The sequence below is a fragment of the Cervus elaphus genome, chromosome 18 (assembly GCF_910594005.1).
Source record: "Cervus elaphus chromosome 18, mCerEla1.1, whole genome shotgun sequence".
Lineage (NCBI taxonomy): Eukaryota > Metazoa > Chordata > Mammalia > Artiodactyla > Cervidae > Cervus > Cervus elaphus.
Window position 1 is genome coordinate 41,317,793 of NC_057832.1, and position 24,309 is coordinate 41,342,101.

At 41.3% G+C, this 24,309-nt stretch overlaps 1 protein-coding gene across 6 annotated transcripts in view; it reads left to right on the plus strand.

Annotated features, from left to right (window-relative positions):
- Positions 1 to 1,505: 1,505 nt before the first annotated feature.
- The window catches only part of CCDC126 (coiled-coil domain containing 126), a 40,546-nt gene continuing 17,742 nt past the window's right edge, over positions 1,506 to 24,309 (plus strand). Inside the window, exons 1-5 of one of the 6 annotated variants that reach the window (XM_043872334.1) lie at positions 1,506 to 1,737; positions 2,142 to 2,222; positions 14,291 to 14,419; positions 15,648 to 15,767; positions 19,194 to 19,572. In XM_043872334.1, coding sequence (XP_043728269.1) covers positions 19,335 to 19,572 — 238 coding nt within the window. In that variant the 5' untranslated portion in view covers positions 1,506 to 1,737; positions 2,142 to 2,222; positions 14,291 to 14,419; positions 15,648 to 15,767; positions 19,194 to 19,334. Of the gene's footprint in view, positions 1,738 to 2,141; positions 2,223 to 14,290; positions 14,420 to 15,647; positions 15,768 to 18,905; positions 18,964 to 19,193; positions 19,573 to 24,309 lie in introns of all 6 variants that reach the window. The other 5 variants (XM_043872336.1, XM_043872335.1, XM_043872337.1 and 2 more) reach the window with 5 other exon arrangements.

The following is a 24,309-nucleotide window of genomic DNA, read 5'->3' on the forward strand; positions in this document are numbered from 1 at the left end:
CCTCATGACAACATAAATCAAATTCCCATGTATAGATGAGACTTTCTTCACTCTTTATTTTTTTAATAGCAGGGGCTGGCCAACAGCAACTGTCTCCTAGGGGAGGTGCTAACAGGTTCAGACTCATATGGGGACAGTAGGGCATCCGCGGGCTCTTTATTCTGTCTTATTGGTCTATTGGTGCATTCTTGCTCCAATACCACACTGCCTTAATGACTCTGGCTTTATAAAAAAAGCTCGGTATCTGGTTGCACGTCTTCCTCCCCCTGGTCTTTCTCTTACTTCTTCCTCTTTCTCATATTTCATATATACTTGTCTTTGCTCTTCCATAAAGTTTTAGATTAGTTCGTTAAGTTTCTCGCACACACACAATCCTACCTACTGAAGTTTATCTGAAATTGCACTGGATCGATAGATTAAATATGAGGAGATTTGACATCTTCCAATATTGAATCTTGCAGTCTGTAAACACTACTATCTCTTATTTGTTTAGGTCATCTTTGGTGTTTTAAAAATGTTTTCTTCATATAGGTCTTGCACTTCTTTGATTTATTTCTAGATAGTTGGTTGAAGGTACTGAAAGCTTCAAATACTCTAACTTAATTTTCTAACTTTTTCCCTCAGTTCAGTTCAGTCGCTCAGTCGTGCCCCACTCTTTGAGACCCCATGATCTGCAGCACGCCAGGCTTTCCTGTCCATCACCAACTCCCAGAGCTTGCTGAAACTCATGTCCATCAAGTCGGTGATGCCATCCAACCATCTCATCCTCTGTCCCCTTCTTCTCCTGACTTCAATCTTTCCCAGCATCAGGGTCTTTTCAAATGAGTCAGTTCTTCGCATCAGGTGGCCAATGTATTGCAGTTTCAGCTTCAACATCAGTCCTTCCAATGAATATTCAGGACTGATTTCCTTTAGGATGGACTGGTTGGATCTCTAAATTTAGCCTTTTCCCCTAGACTATACAAAAAAGTATTATTTTTGAAAGATACTATTTTTCTTTCTATTAATCTTGTTAAACTCATTCATTGTAACAATTTATCTGCAGATTCTTTTGGATTTGCCACATACATATCTATGAAAAATAACGATTTTGTTTCTTCCTATTCTTAGTCTAGTTCTTAGTCCCCTTACTCCATTGGCTAAGGACATTCAGGGGCAATAACGGACATTCTTGCCAGTAGTACACTTTTAATCACTAAGCCCTCTGCCTCAAGCCAACGGCGTATAATTGTTGGTTCACAGCTGGAGGGTGTGAGTGAGACGCCCACGCTCTCCTTTCAGCGCTTGCAGCGAATTAAGCCAGAGAGTAAGCCTCCCTGAAGCTCGCCTTCCAATTCTCAGGAAGGAGCTGGCAGCCCCCTCCGGTTGCCACGCAACGGCGTCTCCTGACCGGGAGTAGGCGCGAGCCGGCTAGAAGCACGTGCCGCCTCTTCCGCATTCCTGGACTACATCCCCCACAATGCATTGCGCCGCCAGTCTCAGGTCTCCAAGCGGGGGAAGGGCAGGGCAAGGAGGCGGAGCGGAAGCAGAGTGTGAGGGACAAGAGGAGTAAAATCCCCACAAGCCGGGAATCAACCTTGTTGCTGATTCCCAGCTCAGGCCTTTCTTCATCCCGACCTGGAGGCTGTTTCGCAAGCGCGGGACGCAGCTGACGCCCGCTAATCGGCTTTCTTTGCGCCGCCCCAGCTCGGAAGCCAGTTGGCGTCGGCGACAGAGACGAGAAGCCCACAAGGCAAGGTAATGAGGAGGGGGCGAGAGGGAAGCCGCGGTTGGAGGCGTCTCTGTCCATCCGGCTCGCGTCTGTGCCGGAGCCCCTCGGGCCGGGGGCCGCCTCTCCTCCGCGGTGCCCCGTCCCCCGCCCCATCGGGGCCGCTGCCTCGGGGAGTCCGCAAAGACCCCGCTCCAGCGCTGACCCGCAGCTCCGGGCCACGGCCGAGGAGGGTCTTTGTCCCTACCGCTCCAGGTCTGACAACCGCGGCCCCTGGGCCCCGGGCAGAGAACCGAGCGTGGCTCGGGCTGCGTGATCCGAGTGGGGCGGGCTGGGTCCCGTGGCCGCTGGCGCGGGGGAGCGACGGACCTGAGCTGCGGGGTTGGAGCGCCCGCGCGGCAGCCGCACTCACTTCTTTTTCCGTTTCTGACAGCTCACTTCTGTTCTACTTTGAGAGAGAAAGTCAGATGCCCTTTTTCAATTCCCTCTCCAAAACTCAGCTGCTGGGTGACTGGTAAGGATGATTTTAAACGGCTATGTCGACTGTGGCTTATAATCTCGCAAGCCCTATTAAAACAGCCTGGCTTCCAGTCCCGATCGATTTACTGCCTGGCTTTAGTGACCTTGGTTAATTAAGGCTCTAAGCCTGCATTTTCTCACCAATCAAATGGCCGTAACAGTACACATCTCTAAGTTGCTAGAATAAGAAATAATATGCTTACAACGCCACAAATTCTTCACTTGGAAAAATTCTTTGAGTGTGATACATTAGCTATACTGAAGTGGCCCCTAGATTGGTGAGTTTTGTGTTTTTCCTTGTTTAATCATTGGCACTCTGGGTTGTATATTCTTCACTTCATGTATCTTGTTCACCTTAAACGTAAGTAAAGGATTCTTTAAAATGTGCTGTGTTTTCAATTTCCGCCGTTTTAAGATGGCTGAGGACATTCTTGGAAAATTGATGACTCTGCTTTTTGTGGGTCGGCTTTAGATATGAGGACTTACTCACCCCACCCCCATCCCCAGCTGTGTTCTGTAGGGGATTCTTGGAGGAGCTTAAGTGTTTTGGCAGAATAAGCATCTAGGTGTTCTGCAGTTCTTAACCTGGGGCTTCACCATCTTTACCTTATGCCAGCTTCCCACCCGCCCCCCTCGCCCTTTGTACTTTTCTGCTGTTGCTAAGTCACTTCAGTCGTGTCCGACACTGCGACCCCATAGACGGCAGCCCACCAGGCTCTGCTGTCCCTGGGATTCTCCAGGCAAGAACACTGGAGTGGGTTGCCATTTCCTTCTCCAATGCATGAAAGTAAAAAGGGAAAGTGAAGTCGCTCAGGTCGTGTCCGACTCCTAGCGACCCCATGGACTGCAGCCTACCAGGCTCTTCCGTCCATGGGATTTTCTAGGCAAGAGTACTGGAGTGGGGTGCCATTGCCTTCTCCCTGTACTTTCCTACTGTTTAGTAATTTTCACTTTTGGGCTTTTTGTTTCCAAGTTGTAGTGTTTGTTCTCAGGATAAATCCAATGATGGCGATACATTTTATAAGAAATGACTTGAAGCATTTCACATTAGTCCTTCTTTAGTTATGATTGTTCTTGCACTATTTTCTCCTGAATTTTACTTACATAGGTGTTGAGTTTTTCCTCATGGAAATCTTTATGGTCCTTTGTTGAAATTGTTTTCATTTAAAATGTGTGTTCTGTACTACTTTTAGTTCAAATACTGTGCAGTCTGAAATAAGTTCTCTACATTAAGCTGTTTTTGAATGTTTGATTATGGTGGGGGGAAAGCCAGTGGAGCAAGGTGAACTTTGTGTAATGTCTTGAGTGACACATGCATGAAAAAAAATTACTTAAGAAAAAGAGTAGTCTACTGAATGTATTTCATCAGGATATCAGAGAACCAGAGAGTAAATACGTGAAAAACGTATTTAAACTGTGGGAGATGGCATAGTGCACATAAAGATTTCTGATTCATTTAGAAATGTGTGACAGAAATACTCGTTTTTAGGAGAAAATGTTTCTCTGTTGGTGATGACATTTAGTGCTGTGTAAAGGACAGAATAATGACTGTGGAAATAGGAGACCTTGATTCTTGTCCTGGGTCTGTCACACTGTATAACCTTAGTTTCCTTTGTGGTTCTCAACTTCCTCATCTTTCAAATAGAGAATTGGTCTGATTCCAGGGACTCTTCTAACTCAGACTTTTCAGTGATAAGTTCTTTTTTAATGTGGGAAAAAAATGATGTAAACCCTTTTAATAATTTATTTGTGTCTTAGGGTACTTTTTCCCCCACCTTGGGGAATGGGTACATATGAAAGAAAGCTGCCATAAACAAGAATCTCTTTTCCTCCCTTTTTCAGGAGCTGCACATGTTTTCTCTGCATTTTTGACATGGTTAGTTTTCTTCCTCCGTACTCTGTACCTCTTTCCTTTAGTCGCAGTCTCTTTATCTGATATGCCTGCTTTTATATAACTTGGGATCCCATGGACAGAGTAGCCTGCAAGCTACAGTCCATGGAGGTACAGAAGAGTGGGGACAGGATTTAGCAACTAAATAACAGTATAACTTGGGTGTGTCAGTCCCCCTAATTCGACCTCGTTGTTTCTTTTCTGTGATATTTATTATTTATATTATTTATTTATTTATTTATTATTTTTACTCCCAACAGCTTGTTTTTTTTTTTTTTTAGGGGCCTTTTTGTGCGAAGTTTCAGGCAAAGGTGGCCAGTCCTGGTCTGGTCAGCTGTGGAAGGGGAGATGGGGTCATGTGGCACAAACCATGATTGGCTGAGGTGGTGGGCAGGTCAGGCTTTGTGCCTGAAATATCTAGTAGGGCGTGATGTATTTTGGATTACACTTTTACTGTGTGTAGTGCTTGAATAGTTTCCCCTTTGCTCTAACATTCTCCTCGCCACCCTCACTTATTTTACCCGTTGCCTTTTATCTGTCTTTGTCCTCTCCAGTGTTGTCGTCGTCGTTTGCCTCTCCCCAATATGCCATCTAAAAATGATCTTAGATCTTGAGATGTGATATTTCTGTGTCTTAGCTGGAATTATAACGTAGCTTCTCCCAAGGCAGTTCACATTTTAAATCTTAGATCAAATTAGTAGTGGGTGGCTGTGTCCTATGTTAAATTTTTTCCCTAGTTGTTAGCCTCAGGCAATATTATGTAGAGAAACTAGAAAATATTTTAGGAATGAGCCTTTCTTCTGAAATTACATTCAAAGGCAAGTCTGTGGCATACTTAATTCTTTTTTTGGAGAGAGCTGTCTGAACCTCTGAGCTCTAGTGAGAATATACTGTGTCTTTTTGTAATAAAGATCTGCTTTTCCAGCTGTAAATTCCGTAGGAGACCAACAGGCAGTGATTCTTGTAGCACCTTTGGCTGAATGAGAGCTTCTGTGCTTGTTAGTTGCTGCTGTTGCTGTCAATAGTTATTTCAGTTATATATTCATAACGGCACAAAAGCAGAGCCCTGAATGAATGCAAAAATGGGACTTGAAGGAGAGATTTCCAAGGTAGGATTGGCCATCCATTGAAGTTTTTAGTCTTGCTATTGCAATGTTTGCATAAAAATACAAGGAAATATTTCAAGATCAGCAGTGTGAAATGCAGTGTTTTTAACATTTTGGACTGCAGCCCATAGAAAGGGACCTTTTAACCTACAGACTCCAGGGATATATAACTCTGTGGGCGTGTGTATGAAAAATATATATAAGTGTATATAAAGCTGAAAAAAGTTTTACAAAATAAAGTCTATATACTGTACAGTCTACTCTGGTAATTTCTATTTCATTTATATATTTTTGGCTATGTTAGATCTTGGTGGTTGTGTGCGGGCTTTCTCTAGTTGTGGGAGGGGCTACTCTCTAGCTGTGGTGTGCTGGCTTCTCTTGTGGAGCGCAGGCTCTAGGGGTCGCTGGGCTTCAGTAGTTGTGGCTCTTGGGCTCTAAAGCATGGACTCAGTAGTTGTGGTGTATGGTATTAGTTGCTCCTTGGCATGTGGGATCTTTCTGGGCTAGGGATCGAACTCATGTCCCCTGCATTGATTGGCAGATTCTTAGCCACTGGAGCACCAGGGAAGTGTTCTCTATTTCATCTTGTTTAAAAGGGCTAGTTGAAAAGTAGATTCTTGTTCCTTGCTTTTGAAAAAACTCTGGAGTCCTGGGCTGAGAGTTTAGATGCTTAATTTCCCCATTTGTTTGATATTGGGTAGTCATTAATCCTCCTGATGCTTCCCTTTCCTTATCTTTATTTATTTATTAAAAGATATTTATTTCTTTATATGAGTGCACCGTCTCTTAGTTGTGGCACATGGCCTCTTTAGTTGCAGCATGTAGTCTCTTAATTGCAGCTTGTGGGATCTAGTTCCCTGACCAGGGATCGAACCCAGGTTCCCTGCATTGGGAGCACAGAGTGTTAGCCACTGGACCACCAGGGAAGTCCCTCCTTGTCTTTAAAATGAGGATCTTCTAGCTTAAATATTCACTGATCCTCTATCTTTACTTTTCCCTAGTAATAATTTTGGAGTAATACATTCGTCTTTAGGTCTTTGGCTGGGGGAAACCACTGAAAAATAGCTTAGATATGTAGTTACTTGCATGTTTGCTGTTTGGCAAGAACTTTGAAAAATCTTTGTTCATATGTAAATCTTGTGAATTGAAGTGAATCCATTAAGGTCTGTAATACAGTAAATATATAAATTAAGACAAAATTTCCCCATGTTCTTTGTTTTTCTACTTTTGTGTTTTGTAATGAGCAATATTTTGGAGTTTGAAAAGTTGTATTTAAAATGCTTGACAGCAGTTACAAATTAACATGCCATCACATTGCCAGATAGACTTTACTTCTCCTCCTCCTTACCACTGCCCTTTTCTAATGTTTTCCTGTGTACAGACCACCATGTCAGATCACGACTGCTCGTACGTTGCCCAGCAGCGGACCTGCCGTTCTCATGAGAAAAGGGAGTGCAGAACTTTCTCTGCTTGTGGGTCTCCTTTTGTTCATTTTGGACAATTTCTCCAAACCAGGCCATTCCGTGTGGGGACTGGGATCCCTTTCGTTCTCATATGTTTGTACTGAAGAGAACAGAAATAAGGAATTTACTGTCTCCTCCCAAGATTCTGGTTAGAATTCTCAAGGTTTTGGTTAGAAAAAAATTGGAGCCAGACTTCATACTTTCATTTCTTTCTCAGATCAGACCTCTTTAGAGGGCCTTCCTTGACCTCATGGCTCATTTGGCTCCTCCAGATTCTCATTTTTTCTCAATCTCTCTGATTATTTTATTTGTAGCAGTTTCTTGCAAGCTGAAATTAGCTTGTTTCTGTTTGCTTGTTACCATCTGACTTCTACTAAAGCGTAATCTTTAGAAGAGCAGGAATCCTGGCTTGTTTCCTTTCACATCTCCTGTTCTTGGCACATAGTAGGTGCTTTAATAAATATTGTGAATGAATAAGTGAGCAAATGAATGAATAAACCAAAGTCTTTCAGGCTTAAATGAAACTGTATGTAGTAAAGGTTGTGTTTGAATATGGTTCTTTCTGCGTCATCCCTACCCGCCCCCCCCCCATCATTTTTTCTGGAAATGTGTTCTTATCATTGTATTTGCTGATCATGGTGAAGATACCTACATCCAGAAGACCTTATATATTTTTTCTAGTTCTTTTGCTTATGTTAAAAAAAATAAAGATCTGATTTCTTAAGTTCTTCCTATAGCAACTTTGTAATACTTTGATTTCTGTGAATCAACATATTTGAAACTTTAATATGCCAACCAGATAGTTTAAAGAATAGTCCAAACTATATATTTTCAGAATTTTTAGTATCATTGACCTAAACTGCCATTACTGTTTTCTTGTTACATTCCTTTAAAGCAAAAAAGAACAGAGTTCACTTAATATTATAGTTCATTCGGTACTTACAAACAGTCTTTTCTCCTGGAGGTAGGGAAGGTAGTGTGGTATAGAGAAAAACCTAAATAGTGAGTCAGGACCTGTGTTCAGGGCCAACACAGTTTCTGCTGCTAACTGATTGCCTAACTGATTTTAGGCAAGACACTTAACATCTCTGAGCTTTAGTTCCTACATCTGAAATGTGAGAAGATTAAATCAGATTTCTGCCCAGGTAATTGAAAATACAGTCGTCTCTCGGTATCTGCAGGGCATTGGTTCCAGGTCCACCTGTACCTTTACCGCCCTGTGACCATGGATGCCAAAATCTTTGGGATGCTTAAATCCCTTATATATTAATAAGATGGCATGTTATTTGCAAATAACCTACACACATTGTCCTGTATACTTTAAACCATCTCTCAATTGTTTGTAATACCTAATACAATGTAAATGCTGTGTAAATTGTTGCCAGTGTGTGGCAAATTCAAGTTTTGCTTTTTGGAACTTTCTGGAATATCTTTTCATTAAATATTTTTTTTTTTGTTTCCTTTTCATTATATATTTTCTATCTGCAGTTGGTTGAATCTGTGGATGTGGAACTCAACTGACTGTAATTTTATCTTGAAATTCTCTTCTCCTCTGCACCTTTGCCCCTCAGAAATATTACTGGGAGGTCACTTTGGTGCTCAGGGGAGATGATGGGGTTAGGTTCAGGGTGTGCTTAAAGTAAATAGCATTTCTGCTGATTGTCTTTCAGGCTCTGTGGAAGTTATGGCTGCAGTGTAGGGCATGTTACTCTTGCTCTTAAGAGACGTGGGACTTAAAGAGACAAGCCTCAGTTGGTATAAAGTAATGTGCTGTGAGATGTGAGAGAAGGAGTTGAAAGTGGACTAGAGTAAGGTTATGAGGTTTTAAGACCCTTCTCATACAGGTAGCATTTAAACAGATACTCTAGTCTCACTTTAGGCCATAAAGGGAAACTGTTCTCATCAGTGACATGCTATTAAGTCATCTTAATCGTTGTTTGGTCGCTCAGTTGTGTCCGACTCTTTTGTGACCCCTTGGACTGTAGCCCGCCAGACTCCTCTGTTCATGGGATTTTCCAGGCAAGAACACTGGAGTGGGTTGCCATTTCCTCCTCTAGCGGATATCCTTGACCCAGAGATCGAACCTGCATCTCTTCTGTGCCCTGCATTGGCAGGCAGTTTCTTTACCACTAGCGCCACCTGGGAAGTCGTCTAGTAAAACATCCCCTGTGTTAACAAGTTACTCAAATTGCTAACTGATATTGCTGCGTAAGTACCTGGTACTACTAATAAATGTTAATATTTATTGATGTTAGTGGTATAAGGTGTCATTTATTCTCACCAGTGTTAGGTAGGTACTGTTGTCTCCATGATGTAAGTGAGACTTTAGGGTTTAGGAAGATAAAATAACTTGGTTAAGGTTTTAAAGATAGAATATAGGCAGCCCCTTGTATCTGCAGATTCTGCATCTGTGGCTTCAACTGTGGATTGAAAATACTGAAAAAAAATTCCAGAAAGTTCCAAAAAGTAAAACTTGAATTTGCTACTGTTTATATCACATTTACTTCCTGGTGGCTCAGACTGTAAAGAATCTGCCTGCAATGCAAGGGGCCCGGTTTTGATCCCTGGGTTGGGAAGATCCTCTGGAGGAGGGCATGGCAACTCATTCCAGTATTCTTGCCTGGAGAATTCCATGGACAGAAGAGCCTGGCAGGCTGCAGTCCATGGGGTCACAAAGAATCAGACGTGACTAACATATAGCATTTACATTTGTATTAGATATTATTAGTAATCTAGAAATTATTTAAAGTATACAGGAAGATGTGCATAGGTAATATGCAAATAATGTACCACTTTATATGAAGGACTTGAGCATCTGTGGATTTTGGTATCCATTGAGGGCCCTGGAACCAACTCCTGCAGATACTGAGTGTGGATCATACTGTATGTAATTTCATATGGAGATTGATAGAGTACCTTGAGACTGGAGGTGGGGTAGAAGTGGGAGTGCTACTTTTTGAAGAGGTGACATTTGAGTAAAGAAGGAATACTAAAGGAGGAAAAGGAATAAGCCATGGGGAGAGCATTTCAAGCAAGGGAATAGCAGTTGTGTTGACCCTGAGTTCAGAAAGGATTTGGTGTGTTTTGCCTAGCTTGACTGTAGTACAGTGAGCAAGGGGAAAGCGGTGTGAGATTAGGACAGACAGAGATAATGGTGAAGTCAGATATGCAGAACCTTCTGGACTGTGGCCATGTTGCCAAACATAAGTTTGTGTGCCTCATGCACAGGGAGGCCAGAGAGGCCAGAATGGGAGTTTGGAGCAAGGGAAGGTTTATTGCAACAAGCATGAGAGGAGAATGGGCAGCTCCTGCTCAGAAACCCTGAACTCCAGGAATTGTGCGCTCATCACTGTTGTACCTTGACGGCTTCTCCTTTGTTTCTGCATTCTCTCCCTTCTGTGATTAGTATCTGTTTGAACCTGCTGAAGCCTTCTCTTTACAAACAAGAAACAGGGGGCACAGAAAGGCATTTGTACCTAGGAGGGCTCCACTGGGTCCTATTTGGTTTCAATAAATAGTTTTAATTTTATTCCAAGTACAGTGGGAAACCATTGATGAGGTTTTTTTTTTTGGTAACTGTTAAGTTTGTTTCCTACGTCTTTCTTGTGTTGTAGATAAGTTCATTTGTACCATTTTTTAAGATTACGCATATAAGTGATATCGCATGATATTTGTCTTTCTTTGTTTGACTTCACTCAGTATGACAATCTCTGGGTCCATCCATGTCTCTGCAAGTGACATTATTTCATTCTTTTTTTGTGACTGAGTAATATTCCATTCTACGTATGTACCACGTCTTCTTTATCCATTCATCCATCAGTGGACATTTAGGTTGCTTCCATGTCCTGGCTGTTGTAAATACTGTGGCAGTGTACATTTGGGTGCATGTATCTTTTTGAATTGCGGTTTTCTCTGGATGTATGCCCCAGAGTGGGATTGCAGGATCATATGTTAGCTCTGTGTTAGCCCAGGAGTTAATCTACCACCTTCCTTATCATCACTGCCTTACATTTCCAGAAGTTTTTCTTCATCCCAGAGTATTTCTAAAACTCTGTACTCTAAATCATAACTCTCCATTCTCTCCTTCCACTAGCCTCTGGTAACTAGCATTCTACATTCTATCTCTGACTAACTCTTCTAGGTACCTATACAAGTGGCATCATATAGTATTTGTCTCTTTGTATTAGCTTCTTTAACTTAGCATAATGCCTTTAAGGTTCATCCATATTGTAGCATGTATCAGAATTTTATTCTCCTTTATCACTGAATATTTCATTGTATGAATATACCACATTAAACAAAGCGTTCACCTGTTGTTTCCACCTCACAGTGCTGCAGTGAACATGGCTATACAAGTTCCTCTTTGAGTCTCTGCTTTTGAAACCAAGCAGGACCCAGCAGGGACCACCTGGCACAGAAGCCCTTCCCAGCCCCCCATTTTTTTCTTGCAGGATGAAGTCTTCAGCCTCCTAGACCTCCCTGAATTTCAAAGGGCAGATGCAAATAGTTGCTAATCAGGCATGTAAGGGTATGCAGAAACAAAGGAGAAGCATCAAGAAACTATATTGCAGCAATTAAAGTAGTATTGTGGTTCCTCCTCAAGGAATATATATATAATATCTTCAAGTTTTTCTGAAGGAACTAAGATTCCCACACAGGTAAGGATGGTTAACTTCAGCTGAGCACAAGATTCCTGGAATACCGCCCTGTTAACCTCATCACCAACCAGTCAGAAGAGAGTCACATACCGTACAGCCCTCATTCCAGATTTTGCCGATGAAAATTTATCCCTGAAAACCATCAAGGACTTCGAGGTTTTTGAGCATGAGCCACCTGTTCTCCTTGGTTGACCCTGTAATAAACCTTTCTCTGCTCCAAACTCCCACATTTTGGTTTGACCTTACTATGCATTGGTCTCATGTGCTTGTGTTCCATAACACTTTCAGTTCTTTTGTAATTATACCCAGAAGTGGAATAGCTGGGTCAAATTGTTTAATTTTTTTAGGAACTGCCAATACTGCTTTCCACAGCACCTGCACCGTTTTGTATTGGGTTTCAATTTCTCTGCAACTGTACGAACAGTTTTGTTTTTGTTTTTTAATAATTTCTGTAGAAGAAAAAAACATTTTCATCTACCTTCTTAGGTTCATTGCTCAGGACTGTGCAAACTAAACTGACAAAAGATCAATTAACAGGAGAGAAAGGTTGTTTCATATACAAATGGTGCACATCACAGAAATGAACTTAAGAAATAAAAGAAGCAGTTACTGCTGAGAGCGTATATACCATTTAAACAAAAAGTCATAAATTATGGAAGTGTGATAAGACAAAGGAGATTGAGCTTCTGGAGTCAGTAAATTGTGGGAAGGTAAATAAATGGGGGAAACTAATGAAAGATAAGATTTGTTTTAGTAAGGCGTGTTTGTACAGATTTGTCTCAGCATCAGTGCCCTGTCTCCTGTGATAGAGTGTTCTCTCTCACCTTTCTCATAAGTAATTCATGTTTTGCTTTCAGGTAGAAAGGGGGAGATCAGGGAGGTCTTACTGCATCTGCTGTTTCTCAGTTATCTTTGGCTCAAAATAATCCTTATACCAAAATGGATATTTGGGGGTGACATGTTCTGATGCCCTTCGTAGCCATCCTGATGGTGTCACGTGGTATTCCATTGTGGTTCGAATTTGCTTTTCTGTAAAAATTAGTAATTTGAGTACCTTTTCATGTGCTTATTCACAATTTGCATATTTCCTTTGGAGGAAGAAATTAAAATTGTGACTATTCAGATCATGGCTTGTTTTGCTCTGAGGACAATGGCTTGAAGTGGGGTTGGAGAGGAATCTAGGAAATCCCTTGAGAAGTAGCGGCAGTGATTTAGTTGGAGATGATGGTACTTGGAGCATACTCTGTTGCCCTTCTTCAGGTCTAGTACTTTACAGATACTTCATTTTAAGTGTGTCTCCTCTCCTTAATTTTTCTACTTTTGGGCCATATGGTGTGTAATTCCTTTTGTAATTTCTGCAATTGGGTGAGAACTTTCCTCTGGGAATCCTAAAAATATTCAAAGTCTGTCTCTCTTAGGTCAAAATAATGATTGATGAAGCTAATATGTTACTGAACCAAAACTTTGATTCGCCCGCATGCAGTAAAGCCAAGCTAATCTGCTGACACTGGGTTGCTGGGAAGGAAGGTACAGTGTTTATTGTAAGGTGCCATACAAGTTGTGATGCTGGTAGCTCAGCTTCTTTGTACACTGGTGCCAAATCAAACCTCAGAGACAGAGTTTTTGGTAAAGTAGAAAAGGATAGCTTTAGTGCTTTGCCAGGCAAAGGCGGGGAGACAGTGGGCTCCTGCCCTCGAAACAGTGTATCCTCACTTGGGGAAGATAATAAGTTTTATAGTAAATGTTTAAGGAGGGTATGGTCATTCTGTGGATATTCTTCTGAAGGGTTGGTGGTGAGGTAGGTAGGAGTCAGCATCATCAAACTTTAGGTCCAGCTGGTCTGGGGTCTGCTTGCTTGTGGGAAGCATACCACAGCTTAAAGACATTGTTGTGTGTATCCTTAGATGGGGAAACAGGACCTTGCCCCAAAGCTGCTCTTGACTGTTTCTCCCTGGTCTCTTGTGCTCTCCCTTCCCTAATTAACATCTGCTTGTATCTGTCCCATTGGAACTCAGGGAAGGTCATGGAGGCTGAATGAAGGTTGTTTCTTATAATCAAAGAAATGGGGGACACAGAGGCCTGTGGGGCCCTGAATGGTATCAGTTCTTTGGGACAGATAATGCTCAAAAAGTCCATTTTCTGGAGGAAGCTTTTATAGACAAAATTTGGGGTGAGGGCTGTATGGTGTGTGACTTTCTTCTGACTGGTTGGTGGTGAGGTAACAGGGTCATCTTGTGCTCAGCCTGAAGTTACCATCTCCCACCTGTATGGGGATTTTTCCTGCAGAAGAACTCAAAGGTGTGTTATGTATATTCTTTGGGGAGGAACCAGGACCATGCCTCATCACTGTACTATTGTTTCTTTATTTTATTTTATTTTTTTGGCCTCACATGTGGCGTGTGGGATCTTAGTTCCCCAACCAGGGATTGAACCCATGCCCCCTGCAGACCCCCTGCAGAAGTGAGGCGTGTTAACCACTTGGACCACTGGGGAAGTGTCCCTATCACTGCACTGTTGTTTCTTGACTCTTTCTCTTTTGTTTCTGCATTCCCTTACTTTGCTGACTGGCAATTATTTGAACCTATCCTTTGGAACTCAGGAAAGGTCTAGGGGGCTGAATGAAGTTTGTTTCCCAAAAATAAAGACCAGGGGACACAGAAAGCACTTGTATCCAGGAGGTCCCCACTGGGTCCTGCTCGGTTTCAATAATGATTTTATTTTTGCCTTTAAAAACTCTAGTTGTTTCTTGGGACATGTTTGACATTTTACTTTTTAAAGTAATTAGTGGGAAATTAATATAGTGGGCCTAGAAGTTAAGACTTAAAAGTTTTTATATTTCAGACTGTTTTGGTGGAGGAAGAATACTACGCTGGATTGTAGCCATAAGTCCTCAGTGACAGTGTAGGCCTTTTAGGTTTCTAATTATTGTCTCTGTCCTGATCTAGGTGGCCTTTCAGGAGCTGAACCGGTACTTGAAGGACAAAGAAAAATTGAGGAGTTCAGTGTTCAAGTTCTCTGCCATTTGCAACTTTGAACATTGCACAGAAATGGGTCAGGAGATAGAAGGGCTCCAGGTTAGACATTTACAACTGTCCTCCTGTTTGCATTTCATGGGGCACGAAAAAGTGGGTTTCAGGCATGATACTTAGAACTGCTAGCATTTCCTGAGACAAGAGTTAGATGGGCTGCAGTTGAGGAATTTACAGTCAGCTTCCTGTTTGCTCTCCAAAATGGAAGTAACAGCAGAAACAAGGTAAATAGCCAGTCTTTGTCTCTTGTAAACACCTTAAGGTAATAGTCATGGCAAGGACAAAGAGGGGCAAAACCCTATTTGAGTAAAGGATTAAGGAATCTCTACTCCCCCCTCTTTTGGGACAAGGGAGATGCTACACATTCGCAGAAAGGCCACTTGTGGGTGGGTCAAAAGTCAGGGGATAACGCCAGGCCATGAAGAGTATTGCTCCTCCTCAAAGCCTTCACTTGGAGATGCATATTGGCTGGGGGGTGTGTGGGCACCAAGGGGAGGGTCCCAGGGTAGGTCAGGTGTGGAGAAAAAAAACCAAATAATTGGCCTGAAGGAAGACAAAGATCGGGAAGAACTGAGGTATGTAAATGACTTAACCGCCTCCTTGTGGAGTGCTCCTCACTAGGGGGTGCCTTACCCTTCTCTCTGGGTGTACATCGCGGCCTTGCTTCTGCCTTAGCTGAACAAACTGCTGCCCCGTGTGCTCGCCCACGTGGTCTGCTGTGTCTCTAGTACCTGCACGTATAGTTTCTGCCTCTGTGATAAATGTATTTTTCACTGGGAGCAAAGTTCCAGGGAGACGTAGCTTCTGGCCTCTAGCCATAGGTGGTCTGGTGGCTAGGATTCTGGTTTTCCTCCAGGCTCCCCAGCACTGGGATAAAAAAAAAAAGAAAAATTTCCAGGTGGTTTTAATGTGAAGCATTCCCTCAGAAGAGACCAAAAGCAGTATCCTTTTTGGTATTTTAGTCACCTCTGCTGGGCTTGCTTGGAGTAGCTTGTGGAAATGAGCCCTCAGATAACAGGTTTTAGGTCTTCTTGGGTCACTGTGGAGAATCCTCATGGACTGTTGAGTTGTTCAGCTCTTTGTCAGGCAGAAGCTGGCTCTGGGCCATCATTTCAGCTTAGAGAAGGCTCTAGGTGTCTTCCACACTCATTTATTCCTTGGTGTCCTTTTGTAGTTCTCTCATGTCTTGAGGGATTAATTGCTCCCAACTTATGACCTCTATGCTATTCCCAGAGACAAACCCTTTTCATAGTAAAACTTCTTATCTCTATAGAAAACCATGTAAGAAACACAAGCAAGTTACACAGTGTATAAATTTCGCACTGCTGAGTTGCTATGAAATTTCCCTGACTTCCTTCTGAGACGGTCTGCTTTAATTTTGCTGTAGGCAATGGTGAGTAGACACATTCCATGTAGAATCAAAGCTACGGAGACCTTTCATGAAAGCCCTCTTTTCTGAATTTGTGATACAGTCGGGTCATACACAGTATAGAGCCAAAAGCGGGGTTCTTTATTTAATGTTTGCAGCTTTTTGGGTCCCTCAAACTGAGAAACTTGGCTTCCTTGTTCCCTGGGGTTTATGACTCTGGGGACATACCCTCCTCAGCCGTGCTTCTGCCTCGTCTCCCAGGGTTTTCTCTCTGTCTGGTGTTGGTACTGCCTTTAAGCAGAGTTTGTGTTCATGATAGTGAGCAGTCTGTCATTCCTTTTTTTAAAAAAAATTATTTATTTATTTGGCTGCACTGCGCATCTTGTGGGATCTCAGTTCCCTGACTAGGGATTGAATCTGGGCCATGGCAATGAAAAACCAAGAATCCTAACCTCCACCAGGCCACCAGAGAACTCCCCAGCCTCTCATCCTTAAGCTTGTACCTCCTTGGAGGGATTTTACCTCTTATGGGTTAGGCCCCCTGTGTTTAACTATTCTCCTTCACTTGTCATTCTGGCTTCCTTACCCATGAACCTCCTGTTCTCTGCCTAATGCCATTTACAGTTTGGGAATTTGTCACTTTTGTGAAGTTTTGTCACTTTTGTGGAGTTTCATAAAACCTAGAAGTTCTAATACGGCTGGGTTTAAGGACCCTTTTAAGGAAAAGAAGAGACCCTGAATGGAGATGTAGATTCTGAATTTGTGGACTTGGTGATCCTCGTCAAAGTTCGGGCGAGTGAAGTGAGTGGTCCTGGGTATTAAAAAATCTTGGCAGCCTAACCTCGTGAAGCCTTACTTTAGTCATCTTTGAAGTGGGAACAACAACATTTTTTTTGAGGTTATGTAAATCTTAAATGAAGTAACCTTTGTGAAGTGTTTATTTCGGTCTGGACCAGTGATAAGGATTCAGTACTTGTTAACCACAGTGGTTGCTGCTGCTGCTCTTTTAATGCCATTGCTGTAAAAGAGGGCGGTGGTTAAGAGCCTGAGCTTTGAATCCTCTCTCTCCCACTATCTAGTTGTTTGATCTTGGGTAACTTTTTTTTTTTAATGTAGGATATATCTCTCTATAAAAAAATTACTTATTTTTAATTGAAGGATAATTGCTTTATAATATTGTGTTGGTTTCTGCCATACATCAACATGAATTGGCCATAGGTATACATATGTCCTCACCCTCTTGAACTGGGCAACTTATTTAACGTTTGTTTGCTTCAGTTTTTTCATCTGTTTAAGTTAGAATATTATTAGTATGGGATATTGTGAAGATTAAATAAGCTAATTTATGTAAGGAGATTAGAGTAGAATATAGTTATGAAGTAAGTAAGTGTAGTAATGATTGTTGCTGTTATTTAACTGAAGTGTATATCCTCTTGCTTCTGGTTTTGAGTCTCTTCCCTTGTGGCCTTGGACAGGCATAGTAGCCTAGAGCTTTCTAGGCTCTCATTTTAACCTTCACCTGCCAAAATACCTTCAGGCCTGTGTTCTCAGTTCTCTGGTAATGTCACTTTTCTGGCTTTGTGGGCATGCCACCTTTAGAACCCTGTTGTGACTGCTTCCAGACAGATTCCCAGTTGATTTTTCCACTGGGTACTGGGTTGGATAATCTAGCACTCAGGTCAAACTTGAAAAGACATAAGCACCTGTAAAGATGTATGAAGGAAGGTTTACACATATGAAAGAATGTTTTTAAATTTTGCTTGGGAACCCAGAATTTCTATTTTCTGAACTTAAACGTAAAAATCTTTGTAGAACAAAATATTAGGTGATGTTTACCTTACTTCATTAAACAAAATTTAGTAATCCAATATTGATATTAATGATATTGTTTCAGTGAACTCTGAAGGAGTTTGTTGTATGCATGGTAACTGAAGAAAAAAGCAGAAGAAAATTAGAAAATGAGTTAATTCTTTAATTTTTAATTGCTTTACATAGTAATTAACATACCTAGTTGGTGGTGTAGTCATGGTTGTAGTGAGGTTTGGAAAGATGAATATACTTCAGTAAGAGTAGATGGGTGTCCTTCAAACCTTGGAGCTCCAGAATTTACTGGACGTGTGTCAGGGACTGGGTGGCAGGGTGGAGTAAAGTAAGAATGGGAATTTCCTGAACCAAAATTGGCAGGGCAATAGATCTCCCCCTTAAGCATACCTCAGCACACATGCATTTGCTAGAAAAACTTTGATTATATGTGTTTTGTATTTTGATATTTTGCATAAGATCATTGAGTAAATACTTTCTTAATTTATTTTCAAAAAGGTTTGAAAGCACCTATGTTAGAAATCAAATTCCTAGGGCAAAACAGGATTTTCCTGCTGCTTAGCATATATGCTGGCTCATAAATATGTGTTGAGAGTGATTGAATGCTTTACTTTCATTGATACTATATTCACTTCTAGTCTTACTGTCCTCAAACTAGATTTTATTACTTCAGTTAAATAGGTTAGAATTAGTGTGTTTTATTTGCCCATACTACTTTAGAAAGTTAAAAAGTTCTTAGGGATTATTTTCATTAAGCTGTACAATGCATTTTTTGGACTCTAGATATATTTCTCCCTGAAGAATTTTATCCCATTAGACATAATTGAAGAGTTTTCTTCACTGGACCCTTTGGGCACATTATTACTGTTAAGATGTTTATGATTCCTTGATTGTTATTACTTTGTCTCTTTTAAAAAACTGAAGTATAACTTTCAGTTTTTCCTCAAATTATAAAAATACATACCTGTTTAGAATTGTAAATTTGGAAATGTGAAAAAAAGAGAGTTAGTGCTTGTCATGTCTGGCATAAACTTAAAAGTATAAACTTAGAAATTATGACTTATTTTTCATCTGAGGTTGGTTATTTTTTAAGATTATCCGTTGTCATTAGTGGTATTTTCTAGTGACATATTGGCATACTTATTGAGGGTTTTGTTTTGCTTTTCAGTCAGCCATTTTGATCTTCCAGTCTGTTTCACCTTTCCTATTTCTGACTTTCATTTTGGAATCAACTTTTTTTTTTTTAAAGGAGAAGGAGGAATAACTTTCACACATTTAGGTTGGTGACTTGTATTTGAAGAGACTGATATCTCTATAAATCTTATATATTCATCATTTTAGTTACAGACGATGAGAAGTTATTCAAAGAGTTTCATGACCATCGTGGCGGTTCTTCCAGGTAGTTCTAATGAACTGACGTTTATTTCTAGTTTAAATTTTTGAAGAGCTGTGTAAACAGAGCTGATAAAAGACCTGGAAGCTTATTTAGTGATAGAGAAAATTATAAAAAAGAAGACAATACAATTCCAAATGAAAACTGTTTGTAGAATCCCTTCTTTAATCTATCATTGTCTATTCTATTACTGATATAGTTAAGACTAATCACCTTTTTTCTTCTCAATTTTACAGAGTTAATTGTGAGTTGGAGGCAACCTTGCTGAAGATGAAGAATATACATTAGAGGAGGAGTTTTTTTCTTTCACGTCTTGATTGCTTGGTGACTTGCCTCTAGGTACCATTTTTCAGTTGAGTCTGTTTGGTTCCTCAGAAATGGTTTTTACAATCTCAAGAAAATCTATGTCCCAGAAATTGAGTTTACTCTTGCTTGTATTTGGACTCCTTTGGGGATTGATGTTACTGCACTATATTTTTCAACGACCAAGACATCAAAGCAGTGTCAAGTTACGTGAGCAAATACTAGATTTAAGCAAAAAATATGTTAAAGCCCTAGCAGAGGAAAATAAGAACACAATGGATGTCGAGAATGGCGCTTCTATGGCAGGATATGGTAAGATAACCATAGAATATTCCCGGTTTTCTCCTCTTCATCCTGTCCCCATTTAATGATAATCATGGAGATCCAACTCACTACTTCATGCATAGGTGTTCACAAAGTAATTTTGTCTTGACTTTTTATTATGAAAAATTTCAAATGTACTGACAAATAGAAACCTGATAAATATCCAAATAATACATCACTTAGGTTTTAACAATTCTAACATCTTGCAGTATTTGCTTTGTCCAATTTTTGGAAAATACTTAAATTATAAAAATTGTGGCATTTTACTGCTAGATATTTCTCTATGTATCCCTAATATAATGACTTTTCCCTGCATAATCAGGACTGTTGTCATCCCTAGTTCATATTGCGTTTTTCCTGATTGCCACTTTACTGCTGCTGCTTTGTCCCTTCAGTTGTGTCCAACTCTGTGCAAACCGCATGGACGGTAGCCCGCCAGGCTCCTCTGTCCATGTGATTCTCCAGGCAAGAGCATTGGAATGGGTTGCCGTTTCCTCCTCCAGGGGTCCCACATTCCTATAGCTCATCAATTGCACGGCGTCCGTGAGTTCCTAAGAAGCAGCCTTTGCCAGCGTCTCCGGTGTGCTTGTTGCCGTTCTCCTTTTCACATCCCGCTTGCCGCTGTGTTTTAAGTTCTTTATGTGTCGTGTTCTCTCTTGCCTTTAAGACTTAAAGAGAAGAGCTAGATCACGGTGTGTGTATGTGAATGTGTGGACTATTTCAGTATTTTTTGAATTAAAATTATACATGTATGTATTTAAACAAGCAAACATGTTATAATTGTGAAAGGGCAGTTTTTACCACCTCCAACAGCTCTCAAATTTCCCATTCCTTAGAGTCAGCCATTTAAAATTATTTAGTCTGGTGTATTTGGTGATTACATCCATGCCTCTGAATAGCATGTTCTATGAGCTACTTCTTGACTTTTTCACTTACAGAAATTATCTGTTTACTTCTCACTACAAGGTGAGAGTTCAGCTTTCTTTCTTCCTCCAAATTGCATCCCACCCACCCTAGGCTACTTTCACACACACACACTTGCTTCCTGGCCCATCATAATTTTGGTTGGAATAGTATTCAGTGCTTGTATTATTATGACTGTGTTGGTGGCATTTATTAATATTACTGAGCCATATAATACATTATGGTTACTTTTCCTTGTCTGTACAATTGTATTTTCCCCTGGAAATAAAGTTTATAAGGATCAATTCTTATTTCTTTGCCTAGTTTTCTATCCCCACGGCTATTTAAATCTCCTTCAGTATATTCAGACACATTAGGTATTTTACCACTTTTTTCTTGGGTGAACTCTTTCCTAGAGCCTTTGGATTTGCTCTGGCCTGGTCTGTTTCCTCTCTAGGCTTCAGTACTGAACTGTTCTAGGATCTCACTCCACCAGCATCCCGTGGGTACCCTTTCCCTCTGTTGTGTTGGATCTCCTGTATCCTAGAATCCTGTGACTTCCCCTTTATTGGTTAAGCCCTCATTTTGGGGGAACAGACCCATTGGGAATTTTCTCAGAAAGGCAGAAAAGGAGGTCAAAGTCCTTGCATATCTGAAAAGTGTTTTTTTGTTGCTACCCTCTATCTTCATGCTTAACTGACAGTTTTGGTATTAGGTTAGAAATAGTTTCCCTCTGATTTTAAAGGCTTTGTTCTTTTTTCTTCTTTCTTAGCTTCCATTGTCCTTTTGGGAATCTAATGCTGTTCTGGTTCTTCAATCTTTATATGTGACTTATTTTTGGGTGCTTATAAGATTTTTGTTGTTTTGAAATTTCTTTTAAAAATTTATTGAAGTATAGTTGATTTACATCTTCTGTAAAGTGATTCTGTTTTTATACACACACATGCATATTCTTTTTCATTTTTTTTTTTAATTTTTTTTTGTTTGTTTGTTTTTTCTTTTTCATTTTTTTGCCATTACGATTTATCACAGGATGTTGAATGTAGTTCCCTGTGCTATGCAGTAGAACCTTGTTGTCTTGAGATTTCTTGATGATGTGCCTGGGTATGGATTCATGTGCTGGAACCTCGGTGGGCACTTAAAATCCCGAAACTTACATCCTGTATTCTGGAATATTTTTCCAAAATTTTTTATTTGATTTTTCCCTGCACATTGTTTTCATTCTTTCTTTTTGCAATTGTTATTCAGCATTTGGGCCCTCTGAATTGGTCCCCTAATTCCCCTTTATTTGCTTTCCTAGTTTCCACCTCTGTCTTTTTGCTTTATTTGTTGAAGTTTTTCCTCAGTATTTTCAGTTCTATATGGAATTTTTCATTTTGTCTCTTTCATTTTTAACTGCTAAGAGCTCCGCTTTTGTTATTTCCCTAAGGTTAATTAGTGATAACTTTTCTGAAGTGTTCTTAAAGAGTGAGACACTAAAACCTTGATGGGAAATGCTGAGTTGCTGAGTGGTGTTCACTCAGATGATCTGACTGGGTCATTTGTTTGGGAGTATCCTTCATATTTACAGTGACTTCTGATCACTACCTACCTGTAATTCGGCCAAATTTGACAGGTTAAGGGCATAATCCTTCACAATACTGCCCTTACTTCAGACACCAGCTGTAAGTTTGGGTGTCCCCAGGTCATCTCCACTTTTTTTTCCAGCTCTCTACAAGTTCCAGGGTTCCCACTATCCTCTTAGGCTTATAATGCATGAGATCAGCTCATGGAACTCACTGAAAGCAGTATACTTACTGTTACAGTTTTATTACAGCAGAATGAAAATCAGAATCAGCCAAAGGGAGAGACAAACAAGGCAGGTCTGTGAGGATTCCAGATGCGAACTTTCTGTTGTTTTCTCCCTATGAAATCAGAACATGTTGCCCTCCTGGCATGTTGGCGTGTGTCAGTATTAAGAGTATTGCCAGTGAGGTGAGCCCATCGAAACTTTGGGGTCCAGAGTTTTTACTGATGTTTCATTGTGGAGGTATGATTGATTGAGTCATTAGCCACATGGTTGAGCTCAATTTCCCAGTCTCCCTCACCTCTCCCCTACTGGAAAGCCCTAACCCTCTCATCACAAGATGGGTCTTTCTGGATGGCTTGCGCCCATTCTGAGTCACCTCGGTACACACTATCTAGGGGCGCACCAAGAGTCCCAGTTTAACACATTATTGACCCGGGTTGGTTTTTGCAGAAACTAATGCCTCTGGTGCTAATCTGTCTCTGCTCAATAATATGTTAATATCAAGTGCAATTCCTTGGGCCCACCATGAATAACAAAGACAATCAGCCAGGAACTTCCTGGCATTCAGAGTCTGCCTCCCAGGATCCTGGGACAGAGGCCAGCTAAATTTTTCTTTCCCTTTTAAGCAAATAATTAACGAACTGAATTTTGGCTGTGCTGGGTCTTTTGTTGCTGTGCTTGGGCTTCAGTAGTCGCGTCACGTGGGCTCAGCAGTTGTGGTGCTCAGGCTTAACTGCCTTGCTGCTGCATGTGGAATCCTCCCGGACCAGGACTAGAACTTGTATCCCCTGTACTGGGAGGTGGGTTCCTAACTACGGGACCACCTGGGAAGTGCCCCAGTTTTTTTTATTATAGTATCAGTGTCTGTTCATGGCAAATAGATGGGGAAACAATGGAAACAGTGAGAGACTTTATTTTGGGGGGCTCCAGAATCACCGCAGATGGTGACTGCAGCCATGAAATTAAAAGACGCTTGCTCCTTGGAAGAAAAGCTATGACCAACCTAGACAACATATTGAAAAGAGACATTACTTTGCCAACAAAGGTCCATCTAGTCAAAGCTATGGTTTTCCTTGGAGAAGGAAACGGCAACCCATTCCAGTACTCTTGCCTGGAAAATCCCATGGACAGAGGAGCCTGGTAGGCTACAGTCCATGGGGTCCCGAAGGGTTGGACACGACTGAGTGACTTGACTTTCACTTTTCACTTTCATGCATTGGAGAAGGAAATGGCAACCCATTCCAATATTCTTGCCAGGAGAATCCCCGGGACAGAGAAGCCTGGTGGGCTGCCGTCTATGGGGTTGCACAGAGTTGGACATGACTGAAGTGACTTAGCAGCAGCAGCAGCATGGTTTTTCTAGTGGTCATGTATGGATGTGAGAGTTGGACTATAAAGAAAGCTGAGTGCCGAAGAATTGATGCTTTTGAACTGTGGTGTTGGAGAAGACTCTTGAGAGTCCTTTGGACAGCAAGGAGATCAAACTAGTCCATCCTAAAGGAAATCAGTCCTGAATATTCATTGGAAGGACTGATGCTGAAGCTGAAACTCCAGTACTTTGGCCACCTGATGCAAAGAGCTGACTCATTAGAAAAGACCCTGATGCTGGGAAAGATTGAAGGCAGAAGGAGAAGGGGATGACAGAGGATGAGATGGTTGGATGGTACCACCGACTCTACGGACATGAGTTTGAGTAAGCTTTAGGAGGTGGTGATGGACAGGAAAGCCTGGCGTGCTGCAGTCCATGGGGTTGCAAAGAGTTGGACACGACTGAGCGACTAAACTGAACTGAATATCAGTATGTTTAGGTCTTTTCTCTTGAGCTGGTCAGACTCCTTAGAGAAGGGCTTCTAGTGTCTTCCAACGCTTGCAGGCCATCTATGCCTCCAAGTGTTCTGGGAGCGGACACTTGTTCTCTGAGCCAGGGAGAAGGGTGTGGCGGGAGGAGTGGCCTCAGTACTCACTCTGTGAACTCTCACTTCCTCCTCCAGTTTTCAGTGTGGTGCCCAGGTCTTCAGCTGTTTTACTGGCTT